At 42.5% G+C, this 10,467-nt stretch overlaps 1 protein-coding gene across 1 annotated transcript; it reads left to right on the top strand.

The window, feature by feature from the left end:
- Window positions 1-1,889: 1,889 nt before the first annotated feature.
- On the top strand, window positions 1,890-8,970 carry arl9 (ADP-ribosylation factor-like 9). Its single transcript, XM_084085724.1, has 4 exons — window positions 1,890-2,347; window positions 4,373-4,547; window positions 5,569-5,747; window positions 7,440-8,970. Exons 1-4 carry the CDS (start codon window positions 2,039-2,041, stop codon window positions 7,617-7,619), a joined length of 843 nt encoding a protein of 280 aa, XP_083941850.1. The 5' UTR covers window positions 1,890-2,038; the 3' UTR covers window positions 7,620-8,970.
- Window positions 8,971-10,467: the final 1,497 nt, after the last annotated feature.

Below are 10,467 nucleotides of genomic sequence, written 5' to 3' on the forward strand. Positions count from 1 at the left end.
CCTTGTCTCAAACCTTCTCAGGACCCTGTTTCCTTCTTTCTTCTTCACTGCCAGTTTCATTTTGAGTTCTCCCACAAGAAGATGGTGGTCGGAGTCAATATCAGCACCCCTCTTTACTCTTACATCCATGAGAACTCTCCTCCATTTCCTGTCTATTGCAAAGTGGTCAATCTGATTTTCAGTGTGATGGTCAGGGGATATCCATGTAGCTTTATGGGTTTGTTTGTGTGGGAAGAGACTGCCTCCAATCACAAGCTCGTTGAGGGCACAGAAGCTGGCGAAGAGAAGCCCATTCTCGTTCATCTGCCCCAGTCCTTCTTCCCCCATTGTTCCTCTCCAGTCCCTGTTATCCTTCCCAATTTTGGCATTCAGATCTCCCATTACTATCTTAATGTCTCTTTTGGGAGCCTTCTGGAAAACAGCCTGGAGTTGTTGGTAGAAAGTATCCTTATCCTCATAGACAGCAGTGTTGGTGGGAGCGTAGCACTGGATGAATGTGATATTCCGTCCTTTTGATGTGAACCTGGCTGTGATGATCCGTTCTGAGATTGGTTCCCATTCAATGAGGCTTTTAACTGCACCTTTTGAAAGGAGTAGTCCTACTCCGTGTGTGTGGGGGTCTTCTTCTTTGGGGTTGCCTGAGTAGAGAAAGGTTTCTCCAGTGGCAGTTGTTACTTCTCCAAAGGTATTCCATCGGCTCTCACAAACCCCAACAATGCTTAAGTTGTAACGTTGCATTTCTTTGGTCAGTTGAGCCAATTTTCCAGTTTGGTGTAGTGTTCTGACATTCCAGCATCCAATTCTCGTTCTTAACTTCAGCTTCAGCAGACAATTCTCCACCTGAGGCCTCTGGTGAGTTTGCCTCAGGCGGTTCATACATCCCACTTGTGGGTCGTCAGTTAGGCTTCGGTCAGTCGGAGGTGAAGTTTCCATAGTTTCGGTTTCTGTAACAAGTTTGTTTTTCCGGGGACGGGTAGTTAGCCCATCGCCCAACCCCCAACCTGGAGGGCCAGGTGCTGCTCTTCGTCTGTCCTCTATCCTGAGACCTGCCCGGCTTGGTTGAACCTGCCAGGGGACTATCCCCTGCCGGTATAGCCCTCAGGGTCACTGAGGCACACAAGCCTCCCCACCACGGCAAGGTAGCAGCAGGTAGGGGAGGGTTTATACAATGTAAGCTGTTAAAATCTACAAGCTCACAATGAGACGCTTTGTTGGCTTGTAGATCTGCTTTTTTCAGCCCGCGACACCATCGTAGAACAAATAAAATGAAATTAAGTCCCCTCACATATGTATGGAAATTACATCCTGCTTATTAATTCTACATTCATTCAAACTCTGAACTCTGACTGAGGGTGTCTGGGAGTCTAATGATCATTACAATGTCCTGATGTGAAGTAAATATTTCAAAAGAAGGGGGGAAAATGAGGTTGATATTTATGGAAAATCTAAATTGTGTTGGAAATATTTTCATTTTAATATGGTGTCATGATTGAATGTAATGTTGGTATGGCACACTGACTATCAAGAGCATAGAAATATGGCTCTTAATCTATCAAGACCGGGAAAGCATCTGTGTCATTTTAAGATTTCTTTGGCTATTCAAAAATAGCAGATCTACAAACTCATAGTGCGGCACCGAGCGCATTATGAGCTTGTAGATCTGCTTTTTTTTTTTTTTTTAATTGTGGAAAATGTGTACATTGTATGTGTATCTTTGCATAATCTATAGGGCCTATATAGTTTACTGAGACACTACACTGTCTCTCTGCATTCTATGATCCTATAGTTTACTGAGACCATAGAGGTATGACTGAGACACTCTGCCCACTAGTGGAAATGACGTAGAAGTGCATCGTACATTTTAGCCCGCCGGAACTATAGTGCTTACGAGAACTTCCTGTCTGTTTCTAATCCACTGGCCACTTGTTGATACGAGAGGCGTTGGTGCATGGATTCATTCATTCATTTCAATGCTTAAGAAATGACGAAAAAAGACACGTGAACCCGTTTAGGAGGCTTGTTATGAGAGTTTAAAAGCATGCCTGGGTTGAGAGAAGCGGGACTGGTGGGAGCCTCCGTTGCTGTGACGGGTGGACTGGTGTATGTTGTCTGGACCTTTCTGTCTTCACGACGAGACAACAAACCACCTGCTGAGATACGACGACAACATGCTGAAACAACTGAAACACAACCAGGCGACCAACATGGACCTGAAGACGAAGTTGTCCTGCTGCAGCAGCAGCAACAACAACAACAACAACAACAACATCAACAACCTGTTGTTGTTGTGGAAGCCGTGACAGCACATGTTGACACCTCGGAGCCTGAGCCTGAGGCTGTTGTCGAGGTATTTTGGATTTGTTACCTATTAGTGCTAGCCTTGGATCAAGAATACCTGGTCCATAGCGTATTAACGCTAGAATAACTTCTTATAACGCTATCGGACCAGAGCTAGATCAAGCCTAGCCCTGAAAAATGGATGAATCTCAACCTGGAGTTTGCACTTTCTCCCTTTTTGGCCCGTACATCTACATAAACTTTCAGATTTTAAATATAAAGTGCTTACCCCATGGCCATGGATGTTCCAATTATGTTCGGGCCCTCAGAAGTACCCGTATCTTCCGTATTGTTCAATAAAAGGCGTTTTAATCCGATTGGTGGCCATTTCCCCCGTATTTTCTCCATGTGCTTTCAACTACGCAACCCCATCGGTTGGGAGGTGTATTGCACTCTGATATATTATTATAACTCTAAGAGAAAATGGACACCAGTTGGACTAAAATACTTTTTATTGACCAATACAAAAGATACGGGTACTTCTGATGGCCCGTACATAATTGTAACATCCGTGGCCATGGGGTAAGCACCTTATATATTTGAAATCTGAACGTTTATATAGATGTACCGGCCAAAAGGGGAGAGTGCAAACACCAGGTTGAAGTTTATCCATGACGGTCGTGACAGACGACCGTGGTGTATCCATGGCTACCAAAGTGCTAGCCTTGGATCAAGACTATCATCATATATGTAGTTTATCGATGTTGACATTTGTAAATACGAAAGTAAAAGTCAGACTCGATAAAATACATCTATGATAGATAGTCTTGAGCCAAGACTAATTGCGATGGTCTGAACATGTACATTGACAACAACACGTACAGTGGTCAGTGTATAATCTAGTATAAACAGTATTGAATCGGCTATTAGGCTAAATATAATCCAACTTGACAGTGACAGCCATAGCTATACAGTAACCACGCAAGCAACTTAGATGCAAGCATTATTAGTTGCTTGCGGCTACAGTTAAACTACCTTATAAGTTATACGGTTACAGAATAACTACATTTCAGAGTAGCTAGCTTTAGTCAGTAGCTTTCAAGTAGTTAAGCTATTTCCACTTTGTGGCATGGGTAGCTCACTAGCTTGACAAAAGCTGTGTATCACTATAGTTTTGTACATAAAAACATAGGATGGCACAACAGATGACGAGTTTTGAGTTTGTCCACCACATCAAAGAGATAATTCTCCATCCTATCATGTTTATTTCAATCGTTCAATGTCATTACATGTCCTCAGCCACATTTACTATTTGTATTTTAACTAGCTGCTTATTTTGAGCTCAGCCTTTAGTGTAGATATTCCACATGTTGCATAGAGTGATTTATGGCTGTTTACGGAATACATGTGAGGAAGAATACATTTACACAATACACTATCACTTATAGTACTTATATAATACAGTACATTATGATATGACATGATATTTGGTAGCTTGTAGGGGCCTAGATGTCTCCATGAGGCCTGATAGCTATTGTTTTTGTTACAGTCTATCTTGTTATGGTTCAGCTTGTCCTTGTGTAGCAGCTAGTATAATTATGGTCTGAGCCCTGTGCTTGTTGGCAGAACTACCGTACCACCATGTTATTGTACTTCTCCCCATGATACCATGTACATTAAAGCAGCATAACCATCACCACCTAGAATATTGTCTTGACTCCTTGCCTCATCAATTACTGATTGATCCAGAATTCCACGACACATGCAATGTATGGAATATAATCCATTCTGGTGCTACTGATTAACACTGCAGATGATTCATGCACTGTTCATAATAAAAGGGGAATCTAAATTACCCTTGTTCTGTTTTTACTCTATCAACACATGTCATGTTTATAAGTATGCTGCAATTGTAATTTAAACCTACTGTACATGTATTCAGCTACTGGTGAAGTTATTGTGTGTGTGTGTGTGTGTGTGTGTGTGTGTGTGTGTGTGTGTGTGTGTGTGTGTGTGTGTGTGTGTGTGTGTGTGTGTGTGTGTGTGTGTGTGTGTGTGTGTGTGTGTGTGTGTGTGTGTGTCTGTGTCTGTGTAGTCCAAGCCTGTGGAGAAAGGGAAGCAGGTGTTGGTGTTGGGTCTGGATGGAGCAGGGAAGACTTCTCTGCTGCACTGTTTCTCAACTGGGGTGTTGGAGCAGGATGTGGTTCCTACAGATGGATTCAACGCTGTCTCCATCAACAGAGAGGACCTGCAGATTGAGTTCCTAGAGAGTAAGTCAATACTCACTATAAGTAGTACATTCACATTCACACATTCATTGATGGTGAAAGTGTTTCAGTCACTTGACTCCAGGCTCACGTGTGTCCTTAGTCGGCCTAGGTTTGAATCCCATCGGTGCCTCCTCGACACTGTCCCCTCTCAGCTTTCCAACATGTCTGAACAAACATAAAGAATACAGATTGGCTTACTAGAGAGGATGGCTAAAGTCTGAATACATAATTCTGTGCTTCTTTGTAGTAGTGTTGCTCATTGTTAATATGATATATCCTGGTGTATATGGCTAATGTATACTTTGAATAGTAGTATCACCCAACAAAAATGTATTCTCAACTGAAATAACCTTGTGTCTGTTCAAAATACGTTTGTCAAGCGACACGCAGTCATGCAACAAGGAATAAATTATGCCAGAGCCTCTGTGCAATTTATGTATAGCAAATGGTGTAAACTCACCCCTCCAATCTGCCACGTGAATGGAACCTTTTTTCCCATTGTGGTTTGGATGAAAGTGTTCATCCTCCTCTCCTGTTTAATACTATCCTACCCATTTGAGGGATGTTTTTTAATCCAAAGTCTATCTGTATTGTGAGAAGTTGAACCCAGTGGGAAGTGGACGCATAACGCTGACACTGTTAGTGCCATGTTTGATTAAGGATACAAATATAAAATGTATTATATTGGAACATGTTCTGATCACAGGTACCATCAAATCATATCTAATGTTAGCATAGTCAATCAAATACAATGTCAATGATTATATCGTATCGGGCATAAACCTCTTATCCATATTTTAACTGCTTTTTCGTACATTAACGCCCTACTTGATCACACTACAGCGTCACACAAAAGCATCAAACATCGACAAGCTCAAAACACGGCGCGACGCGTTTTGAGCTTGCAGATCTGATACTTTTGCTATTTTTGAATTTGAATCCTGAAAAGTAACAGGTTTCTACCCGACAGACACGATATCTTACTTAACTGTTATATTCTGGTCTCTCTTACTGTATGTAGTTGGAGGGCGAGATGACCTGCGGCCCTACTGGCAGAAATACATGCCCAAGGCTCTGGTGCTGGTGTTTGTTGTAGACGCTTCCAACAAGGACCAGTTCCCCTTGGCTAAGAAACACCTCCATGAACTGCTGGCTGGATCACATCCCCAGCTCCCCTTAGTGGTACTGTCCAACAAAGTGGTAAGAAGGACAGATAGACATACACATTACACACATCATCAATTACACTTTTTTAAATTTCTAAATGTCTTAAATTTGTCATCATCTTCAATGGTGAATGTTGCATGTTTCAGGCAGTGCTAAAAGCTTTGTGCTCTTATAATAATTATTATTATTATTTGTAATAATTATTATTTATTCATTCATTCATTTCATTTTTTGAGTGGTGTAGCCGCTCCTATAAGTGGGTTTGGGACCCATCCGTGGTGAAAGTTTTCTTTCCGTCGTGAAAATTGATCTTTCGCTGTACTGTGATTGGCTGATTGGCTGTGACGTACTGTGATTGGCTAGCGAGACGCATGATGAAATTAATAACATAAATAGCACCACTCACTTCAAAAAAATTACTTTCTTTTTTAAGTGAGCTTCCATCACTGTGATGACCACTGTTGTTTTTAAATAGCACCGCTCACTTCACACTGTGACGTGCTGTGATTGGCTAGCAGATTTATTAAAAAAGAAAAACTGAAATATCACATGGCCATAAGTATTCAGACCCTTTGCTCAGTATTGAGTAGAAGCACCTTTTTGAGCTAATACAAGTATTCATTAGCTCAAAAGTATTCAGACCCTTTGCTCAGTATTGAGTAGAAGCACTGTGATTGGCTAGCGAGACGCATGATGAAAGTAATAACTCATAAATATCACCGCTCACTTCACACTGGGTGTGATTTTTTTTTAAATGCAAAACCAAGCTTTACATTTTCGCAAGAGCAACATATACAGTATATGTGTGTTTATTAATATATCCTTTGTATTTATCCATTCATTTTTTGGGGGGTATGAATAGGATCCGGTCTGCAAATAGGTCAAATATCTTCAGGGGTGCACATAACTTTTTAGGTCTGGTACGCAGAAGAGCACCTGGACATGTGACTTGGTGCGCATGGCGCCCGTCCCGTTTTGTCAACGGGGGGGGGGGGGGGGGTTCAGCCCGGACAGTTTTGTCAACGGGGGGGGGGGGGGGTGGGGTTCAGCACGGTGCCCACCGGACAGTTTTGTCAACGGGGGGGGGGGGGGGGGGGGGGGAGAAAAAAAGGACGCTCTGCTTCTAAATTCCGCCGATTTTCGCCGTTTTTTTTTCTCACGCTGTTAGATAAAGCCCCCAAGGTTGGTGCCCTGTGCTGCTGCGCTGATTTTATCCGCCAGACTGGGACGTTCACGGCATATTTTGCACCATTACGGTGCGTTCATCATCGGTGACGAGTGCCTCTAACAGCCGCTGCTGGCTGCGTGCACGCAGCAAGGCAATGCAAGGCGATGCGAGGCGACGCGAGTCATATCTCTACCCCTGTGCCTATAATGGCTGTACATGGGGCCGACGGGTGCTTTAGAGTGATTGTGTGAGTGTGGCTTCAGGAAGTAAATTCCTAGCCTCGATCTCCAGGCTTTTATCTTTTATTTTTGCTAAAAAATAAAAGCTTGGAAATTCCTGTCCCAGCTGTTGGTGCGCAAAAGCGCCTCGCGTCGCCTGATGTGGTGCGCATTTTTTATTTTGGGTGCGCATGCGCACCTGCGCACCAGTTATGTGCACCCCTGAATATCTTCAACCTGGGACCTATTTTATTTATTTTTTTACATTTGAACGTGTTCCCAATTTGTGTTGAAGTTTTGGATGTCTCAAAGTTGATTCTTCACTTCTTTGGTTTTCAGGACCTGCCAGGGGCCTGCAGTATCACAGAGCTCCATGAAGACCTGTCCCTGTCTGACGTGGGAGACCAGCGCAAGTTGTACCTCATAGGCACGTCTGCCAAGAGTGCAGACATGGAGCTTAACTCAGGTTTGCAGGATGCACGAGACCTAATAGTCCAACTGGTGTGTGAGGGTCGATGATCCCTGGTAGCCAAAAGTCCTTAGTTCAGGCCCTGTTCACTCTGTGACGAGCCACGGTTACATGGAGCCTAATATTCCAATTCTAATTGGACTAAACAAACAGAATAAAAATGCTGCATAGAAACACTTCAATTGGAAGAAACGGGCCCAAACCAATCGACGTTTCAATTGGTTGCAGAGGCGTAGTTTAAACCTTTTCACAAACTGATCAAGCTCACCGCGCGTCTCATTGTGAAGCTTCCTCAGCTTGTACATCAGTCATTTCCGCTATTTGTCAAATGACAATGTAAATATATGGTTCAAGTGGTTGATGTGTGCTGCTGCTATGAGCAGCCCTTTTGTTAATCCGGTGCTCCAAATATGGTGTTACTGCTGTTCTAGGATTGTAGATCTACAATAGCATTTTGACTGTTACGGTATAGCGTGTAGGATTTTCCTAAAAACAATGTTTAGACACACACCGTGTGTGACGGTGTGTGACTCAGCATGTATTTTCTTATACACTTTTTTGGTGCGTCAATCTGATCTGAGGTCATTTGAATGTGGGAAAATGGCGTGGCTAACTCCCCAGAGGGAGGGAGGCTCACGAGCTGGGGAGGAGGAGGTTTGGCGATCCCTCAACACGCGGGGCGGAATGCAGGGGGGCAGTAAGCTGTGCGCTATTTGTGGTGTTCAGTCGGGGAGGAGGGGCAAACTTTTACTGTTGTTTACGAACTGCAACTGACAAATCCTCAAATCCTCATTATACCTTTTAAGGTACAAAGTTCCAAATATGTTTATTTTGACAAGCATTTTAAAAAGGGTATGTTAAAAAGGGTCTTTTTTTTACCGAGCATTTCAGGGATCCGCCAGCAATAGCAATGTTGCCCGTTAGCTTAATGCATTTTAGTGCACTACAGTATGGGATGATTGTAAAGGAAGTCCAGTAGCCTAGATTTCAACTGTGTATGTCCAAAACCGATGGATCCAAAGTAGTTATTATTCAGACGCAAGCTTATTAATACTTTTCATTGATTCAATATATAAAACCCGCAGACTAAAACCACTTTTGCGAAAAAAAATTGTGACAAGCTTGTAGATGAGGCTATTTTTGCTACTTTTGCGTGACACTCTTGTATAACGACATAGTAGGGCATTGATTTATGGAAAAAAATATACTGTATATGGAGATACAAGGTTTCTGCCTGACAGCAATGATTTACAAAGCCATTTTGTGTACCAGTTTGGAAAAGCTTTCTATGGAAATGTCAAATAAAAAAGCCTTTTGTTGCCAGATGATGGACCTATTATTAGTAGTTATGTACTCTGGTTTCATCTTGTGTTAATAAAGAGACGGGTTTTGCTGCCAGGACATCTGCGTGGTGTGGGTTTTGGCCGGGCCGTTATTTTGGTGATTACTGGTGTAGGACTCTCCAAATTCCGGATCGGCATCGGACCCAAACATCTGGCATCGGTCGGCTCCAGTCTTGGTTTATTTCTTTAATTGACTACTTTATTGAAATGGTGTGGGGGTTGGTTATGAAGATTTCAAGTGCCTTCAAAATGCCAAGTTTGATGGTTTTATTATTTAATAATACGTTTCTATGTGGATGCTGAAATCCATATACTTGACTAGTTATAACAAAAGTTAACCTTAGGTACAACAACTATTTGTGTATTAAAGAATATTTTACTGTAGGTTTCAGCTAGACCACTAATAATAGCTTCCTAATTATCAAGGTCCTATGTGTATTACTGTTCCTTCAGGTAGAGTCTACCTGAAAGAACATTCTACTAGACTGTTTAGAGGTGTCACACAATGAGAATAGTCATTGAAAGCAAATTATTTCCTGAGTATTTGTAGAAAAGCTCCAGTCGACAGTGAACATCAGACTTTTTCGGTGCTTAGCAAGTTTAATTCTCACTCTGAGCTTTTATTGTCTCCGCCAGGCCGAAAGGCATGGCGAGAGAGTATGTTTTACCCCCTGTCCGTCCGTCCGTCCGTCCGTCCGTCCGTGTGTCATTCTGTCTTGTCTGTGTACAGCTAATCTCTGGCACCGTTGGCTTGATCGCAGCGAAACTGTGCACACACAGTCCCTGGATGCCAAAGCCGAACCTCTGCTCCAAATTTTTCACATGGGCCTTTTATAGCGCCACCAGGAGGCCGATTTGTGCAAAACACATTTTTGAACAGTACTCCTACAAATTTTGGCCAAAAATCCCCCAAATCGTTACACTGTATCTCTATAGTCATTAAAACAAACGGCTGATTTCAGATTTTTCATATTCCATCCTGATTGGCAAAAAATGTCTTTCAAAGTTTGCAGGAGTACTCTGTTTCGAACAAAATGCCTCAAATCATGAACACAGCATGCAATTTCCGTGAAATTTTGCACACATATTCCCATTAGGCCGAGGAAGAAATGCCATTTGAAAATGTTCAAATCAGCCTCATGGTGGCGCTGTAACAGGCCGATTCGTGTTTTTAGCTATAACTGCACCGATCAGTGTAAAACTTTGTATGCACACTCTCTAGAGGCCAAGGACAAACCTTTGCCCTGCATTTTTCACATTTGCCTTTTATAGCGCCACCAGGAGGCAGACTTATGTAAAACACATTTTTTGATATTAAGCCTTCATATTTGATCCAAATTTCACGCAAATCGGTACACATGATCTCTATAGTCATGTGATCAAGACGGATCTGTTTGATTTTTCATATGCCATCCTGATTGGCTAACATTGACATGTAATGTTTGCAGGAGTGGCCCGTTTTGAACAAAATGCCGCAAATCATGAATGCAGCGTCCGATTACGGTGTAACTTTGAACGCACATTCACACTATGTTGAGGAACAAATGCCACCCTT

The sequence above is a fragment of the Gymnoscopelus microlampas genome, assembly GCF_963454915.1.
Source record: "Gymnoscopelus microlampas genome assembly, chromosome: 18".
Lineage (NCBI taxonomy): Eukaryota > Metazoa > Chordata > Actinopteri > Myctophiformes > Myctophidae > Gymnoscopelus > Gymnoscopelus microlampas.

Excerpts from the sequence above, each read along its gene's own strand:
- arl9 (XM_084085724.1), top strand. The coding sequence starts at position 2,039 with ATGCCTGGGTTGAGAGAAGCGGGACTGGTGGGAGCCTCCGTTGCTGTG. Across the intron at positions 2,348-4,372 it reads AGCCTGAGGCTGTTGTCGAG|TCCAAGCCTGTGGAGAAAGG; the intron begins GTATTTTGGATT and ends GTGTCTGTGTAG. Across the intron at positions 4,548-5,568 it reads GCAGATTGAGTTCCTAGAGA|TTGGAGGGCGAGATGACCTG; the intron begins GTAAGTCAATAC and ends TACTGTATGTAG.